Here is a 25,648-nt window from a genome sequence, read left to right as displayed (position 1 = left end):
ACCTACCTAAACACAGCCGTAAGGCTTCATGAAAGACGTAAAAACTTAGTTGACCTGTTTTTTTAAATATTTCTGTGTTGGGAAAGGGGTAAACAAAGAAGATAGAAAGAGAGGAGAGGAGCACCCTCACACTTTGCACTCCCTTGCACACTCATTCCTGGCATCCTAAGTGTCAAACAGAAAAACACTGTCACTAGATCCAGGGTGACACCAGTGTGTGACCCGACCCCGCCCAGCGCAGGAGTCCAGACGGGGTGAGAGGAGTCGCAACAGACCAAAACAGGGAGGGCGAGAAAGACAGGGAGGGCGAGAAAGAAAGAGAGACAGACAGAGAGATTTAGATAGAAGAAGAGGCAGACAGTCAGAGTAGCAGACTGAGAGAGACCCAGAGAGAGAGTGCAGGCCCTGTACACTACAGTGTGATAGCCTGAGTCATTTTCTATGCGTCAATGTAGGAGTTAGGGAGCAGAACAGTATCTGGGCCTTATGTGATGTGCTGCCCTGACCATCACTCATTAGCCGGAGCCTTACAGACAGATCATTTGTCTATGGATGAACTACAGAGCAACTGAGGCTGCCATGAATCATTCCTGAGTTTAATGACGTGTCACACACACACACACACACACACACACACACACACACACACACACACACACACACACACACACACACACACACACACACACACACACACACACACACACACACACACACATGGATGGGGGGTTAGGGGGTTGTCGTGGTGACATCGCCACCCTTGGTGGCAGGGTGCTTTGTTTGGCCTGTAACAGTTACAATGGGGCGGGAGGACAGGCCCCACCTCCGCGACGCGCACCGCGATGCTGAACAAAAACAAGGACGGGGGACCCTGCGTTAAATATACAGGACTGTCAAAGATGGGCCATTAAGAATACATGTGTGTGCCACTGAATGTTAGTGGAGTTGGCAGGTATTGAGGGGGACACAGAATAGACTCTCCCGCTCCCCTCAGAGCGCACACACGTTTCATGCATAGTATGCACATCCGTGAAACCCCAGCAGGCACATCAAATCAAATCAAATCGTATTGGTCACATACACATGGTTAGCAGATGCTATTGCGAGTGTAGCGAAATGCTTGTGCTTCTAGTTCCGACAGTGCAGCAATATCTAACATGTAATCTAACAATAATCTTCCACAACAACTACCTAATACACACAAGTCTAAGTAATGTAATGGAACAAGAATATATACACATAATGCCACGCTACATCCGAAAGCCAGTCTGTTGGTGGTGGTGCATATGGAGGCTAAAGGGGCCGACAACAATACAACCGAAACAGAGCCATTCACTTCAACTCTGCCCACACAAGTCGAGAGGGCCAGACACAAAAGAGGGAGAGAGTGAGAGAGGCGAAGGGGAGAGAGGGGAATCCATATGTTACACATTCATCAGGGACAGGAGAGGAAGGAAAGGGGCTGGGGTGGATACTGAGGCAATAAGGGAAAGTATGGGTTGAGGGGGGAGCGGTTTTGTGGGGTAGGGGTGGGAGAGTGGTGAGGGGTAAGAGGTTTGAGGGGAATGGGGAAGAGAGGGGGGTAAAGAAGGGGTTTCAGGAAGAAAACAAGAGAGAATAGGATTACAGCATGATACCATAGTAACAACCAGCAGAAGAAGAAGAGGGTCTGCAGTAAAGAGTGGGAGAAAAAACGTGAAAATGGGTTTGTGAGAAAATGTTGGCCAGCTTCGTTGATTGTGTGGGAGGTGTCGTGAAGCAATTTCGTAAAGCGAATTAAAATGCACAAAACATCAATGGCAAGCATAGTTATTTTTTTCTTCAAATGAGCCTTTTTACATAAGAAACATGGCTGTGATCCCTCCCGGGCCAGAACACAAGCAACAGTTTAGAACTGTCAATCCAAAACCTCACATGACAGCTGCCTCCATGAACAACATGCGCTGAAATGAGTCGCTCGTCAACTGCATTAAAAAGCATGAGACAGAGCGTGCTATTGGACAGCATAGGTGTGGAAAAGAGACAGCATTGTAATGTAAATGCTGAGCGCCTTCATTCCAAATGTCCTGAATATATTAGGCCAGTACAAACCGTAGGCTTACAGCCTTAATGAACGAATACCCGAAACAGAGTCCAGTATCTGCAATACAAGGTTCCTGTGTGACTCATAATATGGCTGGGTGTTAGAGAAAGAATGACTATGATTCTACCGTTACTGTCTGCTGGTGGCGTGATTCTCTCTTTCTGACTGTAGGCACATAAATATTCACAAGGAGGGTGATTGTGGTCCGTGTTGGGGAAGCTACTCTGAAGATATAGTTAACCAAGCTACTAATTATTTCACACTGAAAGAAGTTAAGCTACGCTAAAACTTCCCTTAAGAAAAATATAGTTTTATTATTTAGTGTTTATCAGGAGCCCCGTTAGCTGTTGCCAACTGAAGTTATACTTTGAGAAAGTAGTTCACAACATCCTACCTACTTTGTGATAAAAAAAAATAACATATCTAAATCTGAAATGTCATAGACTACAAATTGCAAGAACAGATCACTCTGGGGTCAGATGTTAACAGAATGTGCATATTTGGCCTATTAAAAACAAAAACTTTTTCAAGTAAAAATTTGTCAGGTCTGATAATGAAAATGAAAGGAAAATCTTGCCTATTTCACACATTTTATTTTCTTCTTGCAAAAAACAAGTGGGAAGTTCCAGTAGTTAGCTACACCTCTACATGGCAAATAGTAATTAACTACTGAAAAAACGACCTAGATTTGAATTGATTTAAACCACAAAGCTACTGCAAAATATAGTTAAATTACTAGTCTTACTACATGTAGTTCACTACTCCCCAACACTGTTGAAGGTGAAATGCTGTATGGAAAGTGATGAAAGTCTGGAACAATGAGGTGAGAGTTTCACCTCAATGAATATTCAATGCCTCTCTCTTCTCTCTAATTTACCTCCAATATATTTGTGCCCAAAGGGATAAGTGTATCGAAAAGAAAGTTCACTAAACAAAAGAAGCAAACCACCCCTTTTTGGGGGGGAGAGGAAAACACATCCTATATTAGCTTTGCTTGTCATCCAACACCTGAATTCTGGTGGAATGTGACCCAAATAGACCTATCAGTTATGGTAGTCTACCAATAAAAATGTTTTTGGTCATAATGTCTCCACAATCCTAACCTTCAAAGAAAGAATGGTTAACTTTTAACAGTGGCTTAACTCTGAAACTCTCAGCTAAAATATATATATATATATTATACCATGGACCAAGATCAAAGTAAACCTCCACAGCGGTCTAGGGAGTTTGAATTAGTACAGCTTTTAGCCCCCTGGCTGTGCAATATTCAGAGTTTTGACCTCATTCATACACAATTATTGATGTAGAAGCTTGAGGACTCCGAGGCTTCCCTCAGCTCCTCCCACCCGCACTCCTCTTACACCAGACCAGTAGGCTCCCTAACTCTCCAGCTTTACTCGAAATCTTTCATAGGGTCTGATTCCTCTCAATGTTTCATCTCAATGGCAAATGTCACCTTCAGTATGCTCTGTGAGAGTTTACACCTGGCTTTTGTAATACATAGTCTGTGACAAATGACTGTGGAAAGCGCTACAAATACATTTAAATGGATACATTGTTCTCATCAATGCTTGTATGAAGAGAGTCATACCACATTGGTAAGAGACTAGATAATGCCGCTGTGGCTATTTTCAAAGTGTACTCTGTATACCTACATTCGCCAAAAGATGTCATGACAGAAACATTGTAATTTGCTACGACATGGCAGAAAGTGAGATTCCACCCTATTGGTAATGTCAGCACCAGATTGGCATAGAAACAGACAGAGGGGCCCTGGCAAAGAGATGGCAGGCAAGTGCATTTCCTTTGTAGCCTATCCTGTACAATGTAGCTAACCCAAACAAGGGCTATAGTTAAGTATACAAGTACAGCATGCCTTGTCCTCTTATTCAGATTTGAATCAATTGTGTTCACCTCGTTTTTGAAACACAAACCATATTTTCCACACGAAGAATCAAAATTGACCCGTTAATGTCTCTTGCCATCAAGCTGTCACTCATCTCTGTAGCTCCACAGCAAGAGGTCTTTCAGTCTCAGTACAGGCCCCAGCCATTATAAATGGGCCATTTTACCATCCATCAACGGCCGCATTAGAATTCAACAGTGAAATGCAACTAATTCCATTTTCATGTGATGGCTGGACTCAAGTCATGTTAACTTGAGGGTCAACTGAAAAGGGAAAATAGTATCATTGAGTAGTCTGACTTGTAGAATTGTGGCTATCAGTTCGTAGATAAGTTGTCCCGTGTGGCTGTTGGTAGAGCACGGTGCTTGCAACTCCTAGGTTGTGGGTTTGATTCCCACGGAGGACCAGTATGAAAATGTACACACTCGATACTGTAAGTTGCTCTGTATAAGAGTGTCTGGTAAATGACAAATTTAAATAGTACATACAGTAGTTGATTTGTGAATGATTAAAATGTTTAATAGGCCTATATGAGAGACGCAGTATCATGCAGTCAGTCTGAAGGCTTGGCACAATGGCGCCATCCAGTGGTATCCATTGAATTAACTTCAATCAACCACACGACAATCATCGTTTTCATATACGTTGTTTAATATTCCTCTGTCTCAAGAAAATTTGCTCCACAAAGAAACATTTTTATATATTCAAACATCTATGAAACAAGCCCTCAGTGTTGGCAGGTTAGTCATTTTTTAAATATTTTTTATTTAACCTTTATTTAAAATTAAACATTACAAACCAATTTATTCTTAAGGCAGAGAAAATAAAACATTTAAAATAACATTCTTACCAGCCATTTCTAAACAAATAACTTTTAATACAACTCAATTCAGTTTATACTGATTCAGTAAAGAAAAAGCCAATTTAAAGATACATCAATAACTTGCCCTTTTCCAGGTAGACTTACTATAACAGCTTGCAGCCACCAGCTGAATTATTTTCACAATCATATCTATGTATGTATAACATGCATGTATTGTAGGTTTGTTAGGCTGCTTTTAAACTTTTCTTCCGTCTTTTGACCAATCAAACATTTCTGCCGTGATTGGTCAAAAGACCAATTAGTGGAAAACGATCAGAATTGGGCTGCCTGTTTAAGCGCAGCAGTTAAAGGAATTTTCTTTAGCCAAAAACACTTCGGATCAGCAGTATGTTCTGCAAACAGACAAATCAGATCCAGTTTAGTGGTAGAGTTGCCACACCAGTCGCTCAACTTTTACAAACGGATTCTGAGGAAATAAAAAGGAAAAAGCAAACTTCCAAACAACCATTTAAATTTCAAAAGCCAGAGCCTCTTTTTAAAAATTTTATCCATCCATAACCATGTATACAGAAAACAGACTGGACGTCCCTGCAGACTTGTTCATTGTGACAGTATTCATTTGATAAGGTGGTAGTATTTATACGAATTTAAGCCACAGGCTTTAATATACATCTATCTATATACACTTACATTAGAAAGCTATCACCAAGCAGTAGCACTGTCAAGTACATCAGTTTCAAGCAAGGTTAAATGGTTCTCTGGTAATACAGTAATAGATTTAAACAAAAAAACAAAACAAAGACAGGACAATGTGGAAGGTATCAAGAGAAACGGAAAATAACAAGTTGTTGAAATTCTAGGGTACTAGCTATAGGTTAGCACCATCTGTATATAGGATTTATTCTTTATCTAAAAAGTGCGTTAACAAGACTTGAAACCATAAAATAAAAACTAAGACCTACGATGCCGTTGTGAGATGAAATGAGACACTCTACGTATTTGGACAGTGAAACAAAAATGTAGTATTTGTCTCTACTCCAGCATCTTGATGAGATTAAAATGTTTCATATGACTAAAGAATGTCACCTTTCATTTGAAGGAATTTTCATACAAATCTGTTATAACATTTAGAAATTAAAGCACTTTATGTATCTAGTCCCCCCCATTTGATGGTGTCAAGTATTTGGACAAATTCACTTTGTGTATTTAAGTATTCAAGTGTAGTACTTGGTAATAATAATTCAAGATTCATGAATGATTATCTGTAATCATGGTAGCATCCAAATTAATATAGATGTGTTCAGAAACTTTGGACTAATTTAATACAAGAGAATTTGTCCAAATCTTTGACATCTTCAAAATGTTTAGACTAGATACATAGTGCTTTCATTTCTAAAAAAGGAAAACATACATATATTTATTAAAATAACCTTAAATTAAAGGCGACATTCTGTACTGCCGCCCTCGTATGAAACATTGATCTCAAATCCAAAATGCTTGAGTAGAGACATTTAAAATTTTGCTTCGCTGTCCAAATAAATACGTAGGGGAGTGTACATGTTAGCTAATAAAAAATGGAGTAGGATTCCGGAAACACTGGAGTAGAATCTGTCTGGTGGGTGGGACGAACACAGCTCTAGCTAGCCCACATAAAATGACTACCTATCCCAGCTAGAACTCTCCATAATACTCACATGACACATTTAACCCAGTCCTAAACATTTGTTCGAGCTTACAACCCATTTTTTTTGCATGAATATACCTACAGTTGAACGACAGATTGTTAGAAGGAACAAATTCCTACGAATGTCATCATTGGTGTCAAGTAATGTTTGAGGAGTTGTTACCAAGGGCCTTCTTTAGCGGTTTTATATGGTTACGTTTTATAGGGGTTTTAAGACAGCACTCCACTCAGAGGCAAAAAAAAACACTGGTAGGTGAACCAAAACAGCAAAAACCCTTCAGTATTGTGGGCGACCGACCAATGGTGCACCTGAACACAAGGCAGATAAAAACTCTATTCGTCATCCGCTCCACACGTGGTGCTGGTCCTCTATCGCAGACCCAGTCTTCCTGTCCCTCGCTCTCTTCCGACTGGCGTAGTCGTTTCGGAACGTCGCGCTAGGATCTGACCGCCTGACTGGGCTTCCCACTCCGGTCCTGGAGAAAATAGCAAAAAACGGGACAAATCAGCGCAACTGTTGTTCAGTCGCACAAGCTTTGGATTAGGCAGGAAGAGGGAGGCGAGAGAGACACCGACGCATATGGTTCAGCAATACAATTGAGCTCATTGGAAAAGTCGGGAGATTTTCACACAGCTCGGTGTTTGGCATTCGTTTGTTTGCAGGTTACCATGCACCAAAGCGCATCTCTGCTGGGATTTTGAATCGCGTCTCTGTAGAGTGTGTCCACTCACATTTCAAAAAGAGACATCAGTTTGAAGGCAGTATTATTGCCTGGGGCTTTTAGGAGGAGCTCTAGGGGATAAGAGGAGCTCTAGGTCATAACGACCTGGAGAGCAGAGATCTAAACACACATTCAGCTGCTTTACTCAGAGCCACTGGCCTTACTTCACACGTGTCCAAGGCAAAAACACCATTTGATTTAGACATGTAGCCTACGTTTGAACGGGAGCTAAAATTCTTTAAAAAAGAGGAACACAGACACCTTTAAGGCTATGTTTTGGTTTGATCTACAGCTACACTCTAATAGACCCATTCTGTACTCCTCACCCACCCAACAATGACTTTCAACATTACCAACATTTAAAAAAACATAACCTTCCCTTTTGTCCTACTCTCACACTGGCTCATCCAGTTAGGACTGAGGCCGGTCTAAGTCTTGGTGTTTGATTAAGCGAGTGGGTGAGAGTGAAGACTTGCCCGGTTGTTGGGTCGCTGGGGTTTGTGGCTCACTCCGGGCCGTACCCTACCTCTGGTGGGGGAGGTTTGACGGTGACGGGCTGGGAGGAGCGCCGGGGAGGCGAGGGTTTGGGCTGGGCTTGCTGCTGCATCGGGTCGTAGTACGTCACCCCACCGTACACCTGCGACTGGCCGTACACCTGCGACTGGGCCTGAGGGGAGGTTACACGGTTTATGCATGAGTGTAAATACCAGTATGTTTGTAGCATGTGCTACACATTCCTAAATGTTAAAGGTGGAGTCGAATACCCCTTATAAATCTGCACAGATTTGCAGAGCTGACAGAATATTGCAACAGTAATGTGGCACTGGGTAGAATATATAGCAACATTTGACATACAGATATGGTAGCTATGGTGTCGAGGGCAGAGGTCTCACCGGAGGGTTGTACATGGGGGGCAGGGTGGCTCCTGCCGGGTAGGGGTAGTTGGTGTTCCCAAAGGTCATGACACCTGGCGGAGGGTAGAATGGCGGGGCCAACAGCTGCTGTGGAGGAGGCTGTCCAGGGGACATGGAGACAGGGGGAGCAGCGTAGAGAGTCGGGTTGGGCATGGGGCCGCTCGACTGGTGGGGGTGTAGACCTGAGGGGAGACAGGAGGGGTTCATGGGTGTGACCAGACAGACCCATACAGTAGCCAACACCATACCAGCATTTCTGGTCAGGAGTAGAAGTGTGGCTGTGTAAATGAAATTGTAAACATTTTGAAAGAAATCCTTAACCTTAAAACCAGCTGCCCCCCAACAATTAAAATCACAGTGCAGTTGGTTATCACACAACTACCATTAAAAAAGGTCCCCGGTCATCATAAAAGGGGAAAAAATAAACATACCCAATGCAACAATGCTGTGACGTTAGGAGATGTGAATCTTTCAAAATTATTAGCCACGAATATAAAGCGCGCTGTCATCATTGCTAACAGTGGGAAAAATGTCAGAGTGAGACAGGGAAGCGACAGCAGCGAAGTCCTGTATGGCAATACTTAAGAGGTTAAATTAGGTAGTGAAATGCAAACTTTGCAAAGTGGAATTGAGCTACAGTGGCAGTACAGGTACAATGCTCAACCATCTGAAAGGGAGGCACCGCGAGACCCGAAACATTGCTGGCAGCACCACAGGACCCCAACAAAAGGATCTTCACAAGAAAAGAAGTGCGATAAGGGATGGAGAAAATAACAGCGCTGATTACAGAAACGATTGCAGTTAATATGCAGCCATTGTCAAATGGTAGAGGATGTCGGCTTCAATGCCCTGATGCTATATCTAGAACCAGACTACAAGAAAAACCGTGAAGGCCCGGAAGGAGAAATTGTACAATGATTGCTCTGCAAGTACAAAGCGCGAGCTCTCAAACACCACACGTGGCGTTAATAACAGATTGTTAGAACTCTGAACACGCGGTCATACAGCATTGCCACGAGCCATTACATTGATGAGAAGCGGGACATTAAGTCCCATGTGCTGACCACCGAGCATGGAGAAGGAGGCACACAGGAGAGAGCCTACCATCATTGCTGAGTGGGTGGGGGACAGCAGTAAGGTGAGCGCCGTCTGGCAGCCATGACTGGGATCGATTGAGCGCCATTGCCCCCTAGCGGTCATATGAATAACCATATCTGCATTGTGAATTCACATGTCATTTTATGATTTTTTCTTATCGTAAAAAAAAAAAATGGTTAAAGACATTTGTCACATCCCTAGTCTGGAGGCACTTGAGGCAACTTTTTATGACGTGAAACACTTGTTCAAAAGCACTATACAAAGTAGTTATTATTCCTCATTAATCCAGTAAGAATAACAATTCATTTGAGAGTTTTATAAGAGAACTTAAGCAATACGATTACCGAGTTGATTGTGCAGAGGTAAGTGAGGTTCAAGAAAGCTTGTCATTGACTTTTTTTTTGCCAGACAAGACTCCAGGCCGAGTTCATATCTATCATCTAAATTGAGGGTAACTGCTATCCACACCACGTTTTCCCTGGGTCCCCTGGCAGCAAGGTGACAGACACTAACCTGGGTGTCCTGGATGGCCTGGGTGGGGGAGGTGCATCTCAGGCTGGACCAGCATGCCCTGGGGTGGGAGGGGGGTGGGGCTGTCGCCGTGGGCATAGATTGGTCCTTGGTAAGACACTGCAGGAGGAGACAATATAGCATTTAGACTCACGTTCGCACTCTACAGTCAGATATATTATTCTACAACTCCACGACCAAACCAAAAATATATGTGGACACCTGCTTGTCAAACATTCCTAAAATCATAGGCATTAATATGGAGTTGGTCCCCCTTTGCTGCTATGACAGCCTCCACTCTCCTGGGAAGGCTTACCACTGGATGTTGGAACATTGCTGCGGGGACTTGCTTCCATTCAGCCACAAGAGCATTAGTTAGGTCAGGCACTGATGTTGAGCGATTAGGCCTGGCTTGCAGTCGGCGTTCCAATTCATCCCAAAGGTGTTTGATGGGATTGAGGTCAAGACTCTGTGCAGGCAAGTCAAGTTCTTCCACACTGATCTCGACAAACCATTTCTGTACGGACCTCGCCTTGTGCACGGGGGCACTGTCATGCTGAAACAGGAAAGGGCCTTCCCCAAACTGATGCTGCAAAGTTGGAAGCACAGAATAATCTAGAATGTCATTGTATGCTATACCATGAAGTTATCCCTTCACTGGAACTAAGGGGCCTAGCCCGAATCATGAAAACAGCCCCAGACCATTATTAATCCCCAAACTGTACAGTTGGTACCATGCATTGGGGCAGGTAACGTTCTTCTGGCATCTGCCAAACCGAGATTCGCCTGTTGGACATTACTCCAGACAATGCGTTTCCACTGGTCCAATGGCGGCGAGCTTTACGCCAATCCAGGCGACGCTTGGCATCGCACATGGTGAACTTATATCTTTCATGAAGCTCCTATGAAGCTCCCGACGAACAGTCCTTGTGCTGACGTTGCTTCCAGAGGCAGTTTGGAACTCGGTAGTGAGTGATGCAACCGAGGACCGACGATTTTTACCCGCTTCAGCACTCGGCGGTCCCATTCTTGTGTGGCCTACCGTTTCACGCCTGAGCCGTTGCTGCTCCTAGACGTTTTCACATCACAATAACAGCACGTACAGTTGACCGGGGCAGCTCTAGCAGGGCAGAAATTTGACAAACTGACTTGTTGGAAAGGTGGCATCGTATGATGGTGCCACATTGAAAGTCCCTGAGCTCTTCAGTCAGGCCATTCTACCTGACAATGTTTGTCTATGGCGATTGCATGGCTGTGTGCTCAATGTAATACACCGGTCGACAACGGGAGTGGCTGTATAAGCCAAATCCACTATTTTGAAGGGGTGTCCACATACTTTTGTGTATCTGATGTGGCAATCATGTAATCATGTGTTAAACTATAACAAAATAAGCTACATGTTTATGACAGCTCCACAGATAACCGTGTACCCTACCATTCTAACTAACCTCTCAAAACAGTAAACATTTTAAGACAGCTTTTTAATGCAGCTAAAACATGTTGTCGTCTAGTACTGATTCTACCAGAGCCTGGCTCTGAGCCTATGGACAAAGACACCAGCTAGTGTGTATTTTCAGTTGTGCACTGCCTTCTGGTGGTAGTGTGTGTGGCACTGACTCACTGGGCTCATAGTAGTGGCCCTCCATGACCCCTATGTGCATAGGAGGAGCGGGCTCCGGGCTTGGCCTCTGGCGCTGGGACGAGTACCGCTTTGCCCGGTTACCAGCTCCCTGAGATGGAGAGAAAGAGGATGAGCGCTAACCGAACCAGTCAAAATGTCAGGTAAAAAAAACCGCCAGATTTCCTCTTGAAGGCAACATATAAAAACAACAGAAACTCATCTTTGTACATAACCAAAACAAGTAGGCCTACTCACCAGCTCTTCTATGTTACTGTATTGTGGAGGTGCTCCACCCATGTGCATAGAGTTAGGGATGCCTGCAACGAGACGAAAGCGTCGACAACACGCAAGCAAAACAAATCCAACTAACTGATCAACTGCTGCCGTTTAGTTAGTTACAGTGAGGAACACGTTACATCTTATAAGCTTCATGTCAAAACAGCTACCAACGTGTAGTTCTAACTAGGGTTTCTGTCCTGACAAAATGTGTACTTGAGGCACTTTAAACCTTGGGTGCCAAAAAGTACATTTTATTTCCAATGTATTGCATGATAAAAACCTCTCAGGCTCCAGACTACGTGCAAGGCTTACGAGAGAGACACTTCCATTCCCACACTACTGTCTGACCACATTGCTCCACACTGACTGCAATGGTCTCATTATGTCAACCAGCCACACTGAACGGTCAGCGACTGACTGACCAACCAACTCAGTGCTGCACCAGGGAGCTGCTGCTTAGCTTCACCTGCGCTGCTGGTGCAGTGGTGACTGAGCTGCTTGGAACAGTGCTGCTGGAGCTCTGAGAGGGTGTGTGTCACTACATAATACTCAAAATAAGAAAAGAAAAAAAAGGGGTAGAGCGAGCGAGAAAGGCGAGAACAAAAGGAGAAGGCTCACCCCTCATCTCAGCGCGTAGATACGAAGGTGGGTTCTGGGGCCAGTTCTGTCCGGCCAGGCTGAGTCTGGCCAGGTCCTGATCCAGCCCTGCGAGTACTGTCCCCTGGCTGCTGTCTCCAGCATCCCCCTGACTCTGACCGGGGCCCTGCCACGGCTCACTCTTCAGGGCCGAGGAAGACACGGTGGAGGCAGGCTCCTCAAGAGAGGCCTGCTTGCCCAGCTCAGTGGCCCGGGTGCGAGTCCTCCTGGCTAGGGAATACGACTTCTTCTCCACGGGGCGCTCTGGAGCCGGGGAGGCATCGCGGGTAACCGGGTTGTCCGCCGGAGGAGCAGATCCCCCTCGCTGCTGCTCCTGTCGTCGTGGCGGTGGCACAGAGTCCCTTTCTCGATCTCCCTTGCCACTGTAGTGGCGATTGTAGTACACGGACTGTGACGTTGTCACTGTAGTTGTGTTGCGCTCATCATCCTCCTCACTGCGGACCTCTTCCACCACTACCGAAGGGCTGCGCTCCGTATGGGCCCCTCTGTTCCCCCGGCCCCTGGGGCCTCGTTCCCCATCCATGGGCGGTAAACTCTGGGTCTGGAGGGGCTCGGCGGGGTGGGCCTTGGGGCCTGGCCGTTGGGACTCCTGGTTTCTGTCATTCCTGTGCTGGGCCTGGGGGGGGCGGTTGCCCTGGAAGCCCCGGGGTGGGGGGTGGGAGGAGGGCCTGGGGGGGTTGTTGTTGCGCTGGGTGTTGGGGGCTGCTGAGGGGGGAGGACCAGACTGCTGCAGGGCCACGGCTGGGGGGGCGCTACGGCTGTTGGGGTTCCCTCCTTGCTGCCAGGAGGTATGGACGGGCCTCTCCCAGTCTCCGTCCTGCCAGCGCTTGTCCCGGACTGGAGAGATGCTGTGTCTGCAGGGGGGGGGGGGGGCTAGTGTGAGGACAAGCTGCAAGTAGACCAGCAATGGGCAAACTATGGTATGTGAACCAGATTGTTTTTTTTACATCCAAAACGAGATAGTAAGTATGTAGAAATTATAAATGGGGACCTATATATTTTCAAAGAATTTTCCCTTTTCTGTCCTGCAAATAGCTCTTCGCTAACTATTTTTACCTCAACGTGACCCTCATGCCCAAATTATCGCCACCGCTGTAGTTGACCATTGCGGTTTTTCGTGAGATGACATTGTAAGGGGATGACATTGTGCCTGTTAATATAAATTGGCGCGATAAACAATACTGGTGGTTAGTGTTACAGGCTTTCAGGGACATGGGGGATTTGAACACTGGGTTAATAGAGTCGAGGGGTAAGTAGTACCTGGGCTTGCGCGGTCTATAGGACCGCTCATTGGAGACACCTCCGTTGCGGATGTCGTAGCCATAGATTGCAACCAGCTCCTCACGTGACTTGGGCGCCTGCTCCTCCTCCCTGAACCTATCGTGTTCCCAGCAACCCTCATCCTTCCACAGCTTCCTGTTACGACCCTTAGGCCTGGAGGACAGGAAAGAAGCCACAAATATATCAATAAACAGGTTTACCAATGAAACAACATCCGTCTTTTACTCGGGGATATAAACTGCTGAGGGCCCAAAAAGGTGAAACTTTTTTGTTGTTGCACTGAAACATGCTAAAAATCCCTGCTAGCGGGAAATGCAGGTTTTAACCTAAATATTGCACTTGGGAGACAAAAACGACTTAAAGTAGAACACATGACACAAACAGGCATTCTGTGTTTGCTCTATTATAGGTGGCCACTATAGACCACATCAATCAGGTGCACAAGCCTTGGTGTGCAAAAATAACTCAATAATGAACTTAGTATCAAATGAAATCCCCCCCCACTCACACGTGTTACTGTTAAGATCAACACATCAAAAGCAACATCTTTGGGCTACAATTCACATTGTACACGTTCTGCTTGTGGACATCTGTTCTACAATGTGCCAGCAGAGCATGATACCCTTAGTTGGCATAATTTATCTCTTTCAGGCGGAGAGTACACCTGGCATACCCCTTTTTATCCACTGTATTGAAAAAAAAGTGAGGAGGCAAAGTGTGTGGTGTTCCTTTCATCATGGTGGCATCCAGTTAAGACAGGCCCAGCTCCACTTGATCCCTGAATCGACTTGTTTAACAAACACCACCTAATTTTCTCATTCTGAAAATTAACCACATACTTTAGAGGGGGGGGGGGGGAAATCAGTTCACAGATAGTTGGTTCTTTCGTTAGCTAGTTAACATTTCAGATTGCCAGGTTTGAGTAAGCAACAAACGCGTTATAACTTGAGGGACGGCAAGGAGTGGTATACCAGTTAATACTATAGCGAATTGGTTAGGTTACTAACGTTAGCTCATCTGATGTTGTAACGTTAGCTTGCTAACTTCATTAGCCAGCTAATTGTCACACCATAAACTCTATTTGATCAGTTAAGTTGGCTAATGTTGCTCAACATTTCTCTGGCTAGCTAAAGGAGAATTCGATCCAGTTAGCAAGATACTTAACAATGCTAACAATACTTGTTCCACCACACTTTATCCCTCACCTCAAACTATACCAATGCCAGTTGTTTTTTGGTTACAGCTCATGAAGTATGCTTCATCCCCTTCTCAGTGGTCAGGCTTCTCACCTACCTCTTCGTTATCATTCAGTGGACGTGCTGCTGTAACTAGCAAGCTGCCTTTCCACTCTCTGCTGTCTTTCCAGAGTGCGCGCTGATGCTGCAAATTGATTCTCTTCTCTCTTCAGTCGCGTGCTGCATTCTGTTTTGTGAACGATAGGCTGAGCTTTGGGTACAGCCAGTATAGCTCCAAACGCCCATCACTCGTTCGCTGACAGCCAGTAGTGATCCAAAGCCTCCGCCCCTATCCCCGAACTTTTCTCGTCGGATCTACACGAATCACGTAGGTCACCTATTGTGGATTCAAAATGGCGAAATTCACCGAAAGGTGGCTAGTTTGCATCCCTGATTACTAGGAGTTATTCCTCCTTTCTGTGTAGTTGGTCACGTTTGGCTAGTTCCAACGAAAAACATTTAATGGATAAAAGGGTAAACGTTCTCCCTTACCGTTCCTCCTCCTGTGCATTTCCTCTGACGTCATGCTCAAAGAACATTCCCTTACGGGGGATATAGGCTGGGTTATTACGATCCAGGTCATCATCCAGCTTCTGGCCTGGTTTAGCGCCTTTATTCTCAGAGTCTTCTGTGCTTTCCTAGTCACACAGAGTAGAATTACTCAAAATGATTGACCAACAGGCCTATATTTGTATGTGATTACTCAACTCCATTTTCTTTTCAATGAATCATCTTACCTGTCCATCCCCGCTTTGACGCTCCCCTGCCAGGTTGCCTTTGTCTTCACACTTCACTTCTTTCCTCATATCTTTCTCACCCTCCTCATCCTTTCCCCCTCCTTCCTGCAGCTCCCCCTCTGCAGCAGGGGTGTCGGAAGCAGGAGTGGGTTTGGGCCCAGCAGCCGGTGGAGGGACCTCTTCCTCCTCCTCTTCCTCACCTCCCTGAGAGAGAAAATACAAGACTTGAGTTAGTTTGCTCCATGTGTATCATTATCAAGATACTGTCAGAGAGCGCAATGCAAATATCCTTAGAGTCCTACTTATTGCAGTCAAAACCGTCCATGCATAGTGGACAAATTAAACTTCACATCAGAACCACAGTTAAGACCTCATTAAGAGGACTCCAGTACCATCATGGACATTGCAGTGCACGAGTACATCAATTGGAAATGTTTTTATTTTATTTGTCTGTATCCTGCAAATAGGGGCTGCTACAATGCAGAAGGTCTGTGTTCTGAAATACCGGTAGCTGTATCAATGGTTGAAACCTGCTCATCTCTTCAGTCCCTCCAGGATTTCGCTGCGGCAATTCTGACATTTTGCATGGCAATATGCAATGATTTTGTCCAATTTCTTACAAAAATGCGCTGACGAGGGAAAAAGCTTGTGATGTGTGCTTAATTGAACAATATCATGCAGTAAATGTGCAGTGGGTTTGAAATTGTGAGCCCTCTTTTTGTGTGGTGATCAGTCAGTTGTATTCGATAATTTGACTGTTTTATGAGGTAATAGTGCAGGATTGGTCAAATTTGCAAGCCCTCAGATAATATACCGGGAAGTGTTGATTTAGCAACAAAAAAATGAGGTCGCAGAACAGAAAAATCAGTTACTATGTTGCCCAAGTGTCCATGCAAATAAAAAACAAATAAAAACAAGAATTACACCCTACAGCATAACTCTGTTCAGCAGTGGAAACTTACCTCTGAATGGGAGCCATTCTCCTCAGGATCTGCGCTTTCATAGTCAGAAAGGACAGCTGCAAAAACAAACATCAACGGTTTAACTGTGGTGTGATCAAGGTGGGAAATGCCTCAGAAGTGTGCATCATTCTAGATAGGCCATTGGATTGCATCAACAAACACTTACTCACCTTCTCCTACACCATCTTCACTTTCCTGTTAAGAAAGGATAACACTAGTCAAACAATGTGACTGAACCGACAACAAATAGCAACAGTATGTAGCCTACACACCACTGTCAGGCAAACATGATACCAACTCTTAGCAAGGGGGGGGGGGGGGGGGGCATCTGTGTCACTTTGAATGTACCCTCTTAATGACCAGGCCATTCAGGGTGAATCAAATGATTTTGAAAAGGCAATTAACTGTAATGATCTCATCGTATACAGATGTGGAAGCTGACAGGTTTTTCTATCCACAATCCGGACTGACTACAATAAATGGCTTCCTAAACAAAATCGAATCCAAACCTGGCCAAAAGAGCTCTTCCTTGGATAAATGTGGAAACTGATGAAAGAATGAGAGCATGACAGACATAGGTTTACCATGTTGAGAAATAAGGTGATGAAAGAAAATCACAGGCCAAGGCTCCTTGTAGTTTTTGTGGAAGGTAGAGCACAGCCCAAACACATCTTTGGCTTTAGTTCTTTAGTGAGCTAATCACCTTGTTCACCTCTGACTCAGAAACCTCCCTTATGATGAAGACAGGTTGAGTGTCCTTCACTAGCGCTGAGCCCAAGAAACCAGCGGAGGGGTTCTGTGTCAGTACCTTGACACTCAACAAAGTAGAAATTGAAGGCTGTTGCTATTTCTAATGCATCCTGTGTTAGACGGTCATTCACATAGATGTCTAGTTTTTTTGCAGTGGTATTATGGTCTTTCCGTTAACTTTTTTTAGATTCTCCCAGATCAATTTACAATTTCCCTTTGCTTCACCAATTATGTTGATAAAAAAAAAAGTTTGAGTCGCTCATTGGCCCCATTACTAAGGTCACCAACACATCTATTGGTCATGGGGTGTTTCCAAGTGTCTGGAAGTTGGCCATAATAACGTCCATCTTTAAATCAGGTGACCCTGCTGAAGTGAGTAACAGGCCCATTAGTAAACTACCTGTGGTGGCGAAGGTTGCTGACAAGTGTGTAGCAGAGCAACTGATTGCCAACCTCAACAACAGCCCCTTCACATTACACTCCATGCAGTTTGACTTCAGAGCAAAACACGCCACAGAAAGGGACAACTGCTTTCTTCTGGAAAATGTGAAGTCCAAGATGGACAAAGGGGGCGTTGTTGGGGCTGTATTTCTAGACCTAAGGAAAGATTTTGATACTGTTAACCATGAGGTTCTCATCACAACTGTCCCAAGATTTAACTTCTCCCCTGATGCCTTGAGATGGATGAGCTCATACTTTGAAAAGGCAGAACCCAGTGTGTCAGAGTGAGCAATGAGCTGTCTGTCGCCCACTCTCAGCTATGATGTGGGCATGCCCCAAGGATCAGTACTGTTCAGCCTGTCTTCTGTCTGTACTGGGTCTGAAGTTCAAATGTATGCAAATTATAGTGATATAGGTACATGCAAAGAGGAAACAAGCTGCACAAGAACTCACTACTGTAATGGTCCAGGTTACAAAGTGGCTCATGTTTGCATCTCTAAGTTTTAAAAAAATAAAACAGTCTGCATGTTCTTCACAAAGAGGGCAACTGATGATACTGAGCCAGATGTCTATGTCAGGTGGTATTCGATTTTAAGTACCTTGGCATCATACTGGAGTCCAACCTCTCGTAAAGAGCAGGTGAAAAAGGTACCTCAAAAAAACAAATTCAACCTAGCTAATTTCCAATTTACACAAAATTGTTTGACTAGGAAGTAGCAAAACTAAGTCAAATCTATGATACACATCTTAACATACTACTTGATTAGTTGGGCCCAAGCTTGCTGTACAACATTAAAACCCATTCAGTCTTTCTAAAAACAGGCTCTCAAAGTGCTTGATAGAAAGCCTAATAGCCATCATCACTGTTACATCCTCAGAAAGCATGAGCTCCTGAGTTGGAAAAATGTTATGCAATAGACCGACGCTTGTCTTGTATTCAAGATCCTAAATGGTCTGGCTGCCCTCCACTTAGTACTTTTCTTAAACAGAAAACCCAAACCCATGGCAGCAGATCCACAAGGTCTGCCACGAGGTGACTTCAGTTCCCTTAAGGAAAAGCACATTTAATCAATCTGCTTTCTCTGTGAGAGCTTCCGGAACACAATGCCACCAGACACACAACTGCACTACCTATCGCACCTCAACAAAACATGAAAACATGGCTAAAGGCCAATCAGACTTGTGAACATAAACCTTAGTTGTATATTGCCACTTTCCATGTTATAGCTTGTGAGGTGTGGAAACACTGTTGCTTTTATGTACTTAGTTGCTTTTTGTGCTATTGCTCAGTCTGCGTGCTACGTGTTGCTTGTCCTATGTTGCTCTGCAAGTGCTCACTGCTCATTGATTGTCTGTATTGTTGTTGTAATTGTTTTTAATAACCTGCCCTGGGACTGCGGTTGAAAATTAGCTAGCTGACTAAAACCTGCTCTTTTACTGAATCGTTGATGAATGTGCACTGTCCAAGTAAAATAAAATCAAACAACCATTCATTGTGCCAAACATGGATTCCTCACATCACTAGGGATTTCGATAAATAACAACAAGCTTTGGCGTAGTGGTGGCCATTCATAACAAGAGGGTGAAGTCAAGATCTTCAATGATTACTGGTCAAGAAAATGACTTTAGATGAGGCGTGATTGGTGGAGGCAAATATTGTAACTAGTTAACGACGTTAATTTGTCGTCACATTTTCAGTCAGTGGTGAAATAACTCAACAATATCAAAGCTCCCTTTGGATTTAACATTAGCATAGCTACTACTAACGTTTAGCTAGTACAGCAGTTGGCAAGTTACTGACAGCTAACGTACGCCAACGTTGGCTAACTTATAAGCTTAACTACAAACACTGATAGTACAGTAACGTTAATTAACTCAATTAAACGCTTCCCTATAGATAACCATTAGGTAACGCGTTACCATCGTGGTAAACATTCTAAACTAAAATTACAAAACAAAGTTAGCTAGCTCAAACGAACTGTCTTGTCTAACGTTAGTTTACGGTTTGGCGCTGCAGACGGTTCCCGGCCGAACATTAGCTAGTTTGTTGATTTATTCGAGAAACATTAGCTGGACGTGGCAAACTCAAAACATGGGGATATGACTTGGCCTAAGCACTGGACAACTATCCGCCCGACACCGTTCCATTCCCATAGCCGGCTGACTTGTTGACCCAGCCATGAATCAGTTGTGAGCAAGCTAACGTTAGCCGGAGTTAGCTAGTTATCCAACTAATCAAGTCCTATTAATTGATCGGCTTCGCGTCTCGAGAGTAAGACTCACACACTCGGATTCAGCATCGTTTTTCGGCACCACACGAACAGCTGGTGCCTCTACTGGTTCAGGGTCCCGTACTCGGGGCTTTGTCGTTGGCGAAAGGGACTTTCCACTTTCTGATCCCGAACCAGATTCATCGTCCTCCTCGCTGTCCTGGGATGCGCGCCTCCTTCGACGTCGCCGGTCCGCCATCTTAGGAATCAGATAAAGGAAACCGGAAGAATGCCAGGAATTGTGGGTGAATGTTAGTTACGCAATTCCGCCCTAGCCTACTCGATCTTTTTTTATCAAGGCATTTCAATCTTTCTGCCAATTTCTTTTCCAATTAACAAGTGTCGTTAATTGGTTTTAGCATTTTGAAATGATTAAGTCAGTATGATGACATCTGTGAACAAAATTATAAATCTCCTGAAATCTCCTCAGAGTTGAATGAATATGAATTATTAACCAGACAATATATTGATAGTGATAAAGATTCACTTTCACTCATACCTAATTCTTCCCCAATTCCCATTATGTTCCAGTGCTATCAAGGTCATTTTATATCCTGCACTTATCAAATCAGGCACAGACACAATTCAAGAGAAACCAAGTCATGTTCATTAAGCTTTTTTTTTTTTTAATTACAACATCTTGTTTGAAACACAAACCATAAGTGCTGCTGAAGCGCTTTCAAACCATCTCACTCTCCTAATGTCCAATGGTTTCCCCCCCCTTTTATCTCCAACAGGAGATCTCCTTTCTATAGGATGCAACAGCAATCACATACAGATGGGAGTCAGAGCCATTCTGCGCTGTTTAAATATGAGGCATGTCAATGTGAATGACAACCTCAACAGTCTGTAAAGTTCTTTAGCTTGGGAATTTTTGGGGTGAAGTTGCAAAGAGGAAAACTGTCCTCAAATTAACCCAGTGGGAATCTAGAGACAAACATCTCTGCTCTTCCTGGATAGTCCACACCACCCTCAATCTTCCTCCAAACCAGCCCTACTATAGGATCTGTTCTGCAGTCCAGCAACCATGTCCAAACTGTGGCACAGTGCATCCTTTGATTTTAGGGGATTGTGGCATGCAATTCCCCCACCTCCTGTGTGTGTTCCTCTCCCAAATAACAAGGCAGACGTTTACACAGAGGAGTCCTGCCTGGCACCAATCCAGCCGGTGTCTCCTCTCTTGGACTTAGGTGGAAAGGACAGATTTATTTACGGCAGGTCCGGTGGGGGGTATGCTTTTTGGGCACCTCTACTCGACAGCGGCTCCGCTCATCCAGCCAGGGCAGGTCAAAGATCCTTCAAGGGTGAATAGAGAAACAAGGACTCGGATTGTATTCAAGTGATGTTTAGCTTGGTGTTATTCAAGAACCAGTGCGTATGACTCAACTCACCGTCTTGATAGCTTTGGCAGAGGTCGGCCAAACACCACCACTGGTAGGTGGGGGGTGATCATGAGGTACTCCACTGAGGAGAGAGAAAGAACACTTTCATAAGCAATGAGTACAAGACCCTGCTCAGTATTTCTACTGACTACATTTCATCTCAACAAACATTCCTTATGGGATAGTTGCTTTTTGGCAATATCTAAAAAATAAAATTTTATTGGTCACATACACATATTTCCCAGAAGCTATTGCGGGTGTAGCGAAATGCTTGTATTCCTTGCTCCAATAGTGCAGTAGTATCTAACAATTCACTGTTTAGGTGGACTTACCATCCTCAGCTTCTGGGTAGAAGGAGAACACTTCTGGCTCACTCTCTTGTATACCATTCCTCTTGTTCATGCGCTGCTGCAGTCGCTGGAACATCCGCTGCTCACGGATCCGCTGGATGTCCCATCTATGGGAGGTGAATGAAGGAGAGTGTAGAACACAGTGACGGAAGGTCAAAATAAGGGACACACAAAAATAAGGAGAAAGGCAGAAGAGGTATGCCAGAGAAACAAACACGCAAACAAAGCAGAGTGAAAACTCCAGCCCTCCCATACCTCTTCCTTCTCTTCTCATCCAGTTCATGCTTCGAGTGGCGCTTCAGGAAGACATTGTCATCCAGATTCTGGAAAAGAAAACAGTTGGACTTTAGACCTCCTGACCAGGGGTCCAATCTGGACTTCCACCAGCCTAGGGCTTCACACAGCGCAAGACAAGTACCCACCTCAGGGATATCAGATGCCTCCTCCTCTCCTAGGGGCTCCATAAGGTTTTCCTTCCATGAGGGAACTGTGTACAAGAGGGAGAAGGTCATTCCACCACCCATGGAATGTTACAAATCCTGTTTAGCACACATTTTCCAAAAGATACAGCAACAAAAAGCAATAATGTGGCCTATTCCAACATACTTAGGCCCAAGTCACAGCCTTCTTATGCACTGTTCTATGCACTGGTTCCAATACAACCATTTCATAACAATTTGTAACACTCACTGGCCACAGGCTCCTCCTTCTTGGGTGAGGGCTCTCGCGAAGTTGGTGACGGGGGAGGCACATGCCAGCGACACAGGTATATGTCTGTGGTGGACAGGTAGTCCAGTTCCTCAGTGGCAGCCGAGCTGGTTCCAGGAGACCCATCAGAGAACTCTCCTCCGTCCAGTGGCTCCTCTTTGGGGAGAAGCGCCTCGTTGTGTGGGGACTGGGAAGACTTGGCTTGGGCACGTCGTTTGGCTGCCCTGGGATCCTGGAAGAGGAAACGCCTATTGGCAAGAACATAACCTTTAGAGGAATTGCGTGAGGGACAATAAGGGCTTTTTACATGCATCTACAGTACATATATATATATATCCATGTATGCATCTAGGAAGTATGTCATATCATGGAGTCTAAAAAAATAATAAAAAACATTGCTACCTCTACCTGAATGTGGAGCCCTACCGTTTGTGGCCCTTGCCTCCTCTGCCAAAATTCAGCGTTCGGGGTGTATGGCTGCTGCGGCCCTCAGACAGCCCCTGCCCCTCTGGTGTCTCTGGCATTGCTGCCTGGTCTTGTTGCCGGCTAGGGATGTGGGTGGGGTGCTGGTCACACCCATCCTTCTTACCTAGCTGCAGACGGCGCTCCATGCGCTCGATCCGCGCCATGAGCTGCAGTAGTGAAAAAACACGTCACGTCAGTGGGGCTAAAGTGAGGTTTATACCTCCTTATGATTTGGCATTTAAATAGTTTGTCTTGAAGGGTAGCCTATTCTCTTCAACACTTGTGATATTTCCAGTCCATAAGAGTACAACAAAAAGATATTGAATGTGTTTGAGGCTGATTTAGTTGACTTCAATTACATCACACTTCATTGAAACAATGATGTCATAATAGTGCTGCACTGCTATTACATCACAATACCACTGGTGGCATTGTGGAGCTGGCCTAGGTTGGAGGGGAAATACCTGCTGCTGGTTATTCTGGAAAAATGTTCACAAAATATGCTGACCAGTTTTGACAATTGAAATGTTATACATTTGTGTTTGGAGTGTTTGCTAGCATACCATTTCCTTCTCAGCTTTGAGGTCATCTATCTCCTTACTCTTGGACTGGAGCTGCTGTTGCTGTTGTTCAATGAGTTCCAGTTGGAGGAGGAGGATCTGGCGTATGCAGCTGGTCTGTGTAGGGGAGTGACCAGGCCCTTTCCTAATATTCCCTCTTTTGCAGTCTGGGCTGTGTTCTGATGACTGTGCCCCCATGACTGCTGCCGTAGCAGTCCCTCTGACCTCCCTGCCACCCACTACATCGTCCCGGGGCTGTTTGATAGTGTTGTGCACTCCAAGGTCCGTCTTGCCCATATTGCTGTTTGTCTGTCCTAGTAGTGTCTTGCTCTTGACTGGTGTGGTGCCTTCGCCCCCCATCGGTTTGCCGTGGGGAGTTTGGGCTCCAAAGCTCACCCAGTTCTCCTCTTGCCCCGACCCAAGCCCAAGGTTCTGTCCAGATCCAGGCCTGCAGGTAACTTGTCCCTGTCCTGGCACCACCTTGGCTTTCCCCTGAAGCTGCTGGCCGCTGCTGTTGTGGATACTGCCCAGCACGTTGGGGACTCCGATGACATATTCACTTGGCTCCCTCCTCAGGCCGCAGAAGGAATCAGGTGTTCCTCCCGCTGGAGCTTTGACCAAATCAATCTTCCCTACTGTGTCCAGCTTATATCCTCCACTTGTGAACACAGTGGATGTCATTGTTGTGGCAATCCTACAACCAGAACCCTTGCCAACCAACGCCCACCAATGTCCTCCTGACAGGGGCGTTGGTGGCACAAAGAGCTTGATCTCACACCGTGGATGCCGGTTCTCCTCAGCAGTGGGCTGTCTAGATGTCCATGCAAGCCTGAAATACAAGGGAGGGATGTCAGATGGGCACACAGTTAATTCAACATAACCTTGTGTCTATCAGGTATAAACTAACTAAAATCAAATGTTGAAACAGACAGGAATCAGCCACCTTCTACCAAGTTGGCACCCTCTCTTACAACAGATATAGCCCAACCAGAAAGCGATTTAGCTAGTGACGTTAGTGTTCTCAATCTCTGGTAGCTACTAACTACAATTTCCCCTCACACATTTCTATACGCCCATGAATAATCTGTATGATATTGACACATGAACCAACAAGCTGACACAATAACAAAAATCGAGCTACCCAGGGAGATTAGCTGACATGCTTCTCAACAACACCTGTGTATGCCTAACAGACGAGGTAGTTAACTAACGTTACCCTAATACAATCATTAAATAGTTGAGTTTAGTCGGCTAACGTTACCTAATGATGTGTATAACTGACCTAGCCGGTGTTTGAAAGAAAACGGGTGAGTGGAGAATACATTATGAAGCGACTGCCAATTGCTTGGTTACAAGGGAAACAGTCCTAGAATAACAAACGTTACAGATGAGCTGCAGTCGCTTAGTTGGCTAGCTACGTTAGCCAAGTCCTCCATTTTAGGTCCGCAGGAAAGAGCAAAACAATGACAGCCACTTTGCCTTCAACCAACCCGGTCTCATTTGACGCCATTTTAACTTTAAACGCTTTACAAAGTTACGTTTTTCTCTTGAACGTTATAACATATTGTGCTTTACACTTATGACTAAAGGCCACCTGTCTATTTGATATTCTCTGTACTCATTGGAACTCACCTACCGCCTTGATGCCCACCTTCTCAGGTCGTTTAAAAATAATGATATTGCGCATGCGTTCCCCGTATGCTCGCCTCTGATTGGTCAATTAGTGAGCGGTTGCACTTGAGCTCGAAGGATTTCTGAAGAATAAAAATGCCAAGACAAATGCATATTCCTACCTAATTTTAATGATTGTTACTATTTGTTGTAGTTCATATTTTTTGTACAATCATGCAACCATGATGAAATTATTATTTCTCTATTCACAAGCGGATTAGGTGCAACCAATTGGCAACTGGCTCAGTCACCACCAATGATTTTTTTTAAAGTACTGTGGAATGGATAAAGCATTATGGCATTTCATCTGCTTGCTTGATATTAGGTTGGGCTCTTCTCTATTTGGGGAGAGGACAATGTTGGGCTCCCAAATTCCCTATCTTGTAAGGGAGTTATGTTGAAGATTCGTTGAAGATAAACCATTATATGTTACTATTTTTCTTATAAATGAGTTAATATCTCTCAACACTAGAGACCACAGGCTGCTACGTTGGTGTCACTGTGGATCAATGCCGCTCTTTTACCACTAGAGGGCACAC

At 44.7% G+C, this 25,648-nt stretch overlaps 2 protein-coding genes across 5 annotated transcripts; both read right to left on the bottom strand.

Moving 5' to 3' along the window:
• Positions 1 to 4,622: 4,622 nt before the first annotated feature.
• Positions 4,623 to 20,241, bottom strand: LOC139564760 (protein CASC3-like). Of its 2 annotated transcripts, none has more exons than XM_071384553.1 (13): positions 19,987 to 20,241; positions 16,683 to 16,707; positions 16,513 to 16,568; positions 15,551 to 15,754; positions 15,306 to 15,451; positions 13,558 to 13,731; positions 12,259 to 13,151; positions 11,617 to 11,678; positions 11,362 to 11,470; positions 9,744 to 9,860; positions 8,112 to 8,314; positions 7,695 to 7,885; positions 4,623 to 6,972 (listed from the first exon to the last, which is right to left on the bottom strand). In XM_071384553.1, exons 1-12 carry the CDS (start codon positions 20,170 to 20,172, stop codon positions 7,724 to 7,726), a joined length of 2,337 nt encoding a protein of 778 aa, XP_071240654.1. In that variant the 5' UTR covers positions 20,173 to 20,241; the 3' UTR covers positions 4,623 to 6,972; positions 7,695 to 7,723. The 2 variants fall into 2 exon arrangements, with proteins under 2 accessions (XP_071240654.1, XP_071240653.1); XM_071384552.1 differs by having other exon boundaries at positions 7,745 to 7,885.
• Positions 20,242 to 20,573: 332 nt separating this feature from the next.
• LOC139564951 (male-specific lethal 1-like 1) lies at positions 20,574 to 25,184 on the bottom strand. Of its 3 annotated transcripts, none has more exons than XM_071384892.1 (9): positions 25,071 to 25,184; positions 23,442 to 24,267; positions 22,840 to 23,045; positions 22,396 to 22,661; positions 22,128 to 22,192; positions 21,961 to 22,028; positions 21,688 to 21,812; positions 21,365 to 21,437; positions 20,574 to 21,269 (listed from the first exon to the last, which is right to left on the bottom strand). In XM_071384892.1, exons 2-9 carry the CDS (start codon positions 24,117 to 24,119, stop codon positions 21,179 to 21,181), a joined length of 1,572 nt encoding a protein of 523 aa, XP_071240993.1. In that variant the 5' UTR covers positions 24,120 to 24,267; positions 25,071 to 25,184; the 3' UTR covers positions 20,574 to 21,178. The 3 variants fall into 3 exon arrangements, with proteins under 3 accessions (XP_071240993.1, XP_071240994.1, XP_071240995.1); XM_071384893.1 differs by having other exon boundaries at positions 25,075 to 25,150; XM_071384894.1 differs by lacking the exon at positions 25,071 to 25,184 and adding an exon at positions 24,721 to 24,930.
• Between the last annotated feature and the right edge of the window lie 464 nt (positions 25,185 to 25,648).

The sequence above is a fragment of the Salvelinus alpinus genome, chromosome 36 (genome assembly GCF_045679555.1).
Source record: "Salvelinus alpinus chromosome 36, SLU_Salpinus.1, whole genome shotgun sequence".
NCBI classification, from domain to species: domain Eukaryota; kingdom Metazoa; phylum Chordata; class Actinopteri; order Salmoniformes; family Salmonidae; genus Salvelinus; species Salvelinus alpinus.
Note: the sequence above shows the minus strand (reverse complement) of the source record. Positions and strands in the feature narration are given on the sequence as shown.

Coding starts and splice junctions, on each gene's coding strand:
- LOC139564760 (XM_071384552.1), bottom strand. CDS start 20,172: ATGGCGGACCGGCGACGTCGAAGGAGGCGCGCATCCCAGGACAGCGAG. Junction 16,708..19,986: donor ACGATGCTGAATCCGAGTGT/GTGAGTCTTACT, acceptor CTTTCTTAACAG/GAAAGTGAAGATGGTGTAGG. Junction 15,755..16,512: donor AGAATGGCTCCCATTCAGAG/GTAAGTTTCCAC, acceptor TTTCTCTCTCAG/GGAGGTGAGGAAGAGGAGGA.
- LOC139564951 (XM_071384892.1), bottom strand. CDS start 24,119: ATGACATCCACTGTGTTCACAAGTGGAGGATATAAGCTGGACACAGTA. Junction 22,662..22,839: donor GGAGGCAAGGGCCACAAACG/GTAGGGCTCCAC, acceptor TCTTGCCAATAG/GCGTTTCCTCTTCCAGGATC. Junction 21,438..21,687: donor CTACCCAGAAGCTGAGGATG/GTAAGTCCACCT, acceptor CTCTCTCCTCAG/TGGAGTACCTCATGATCACC.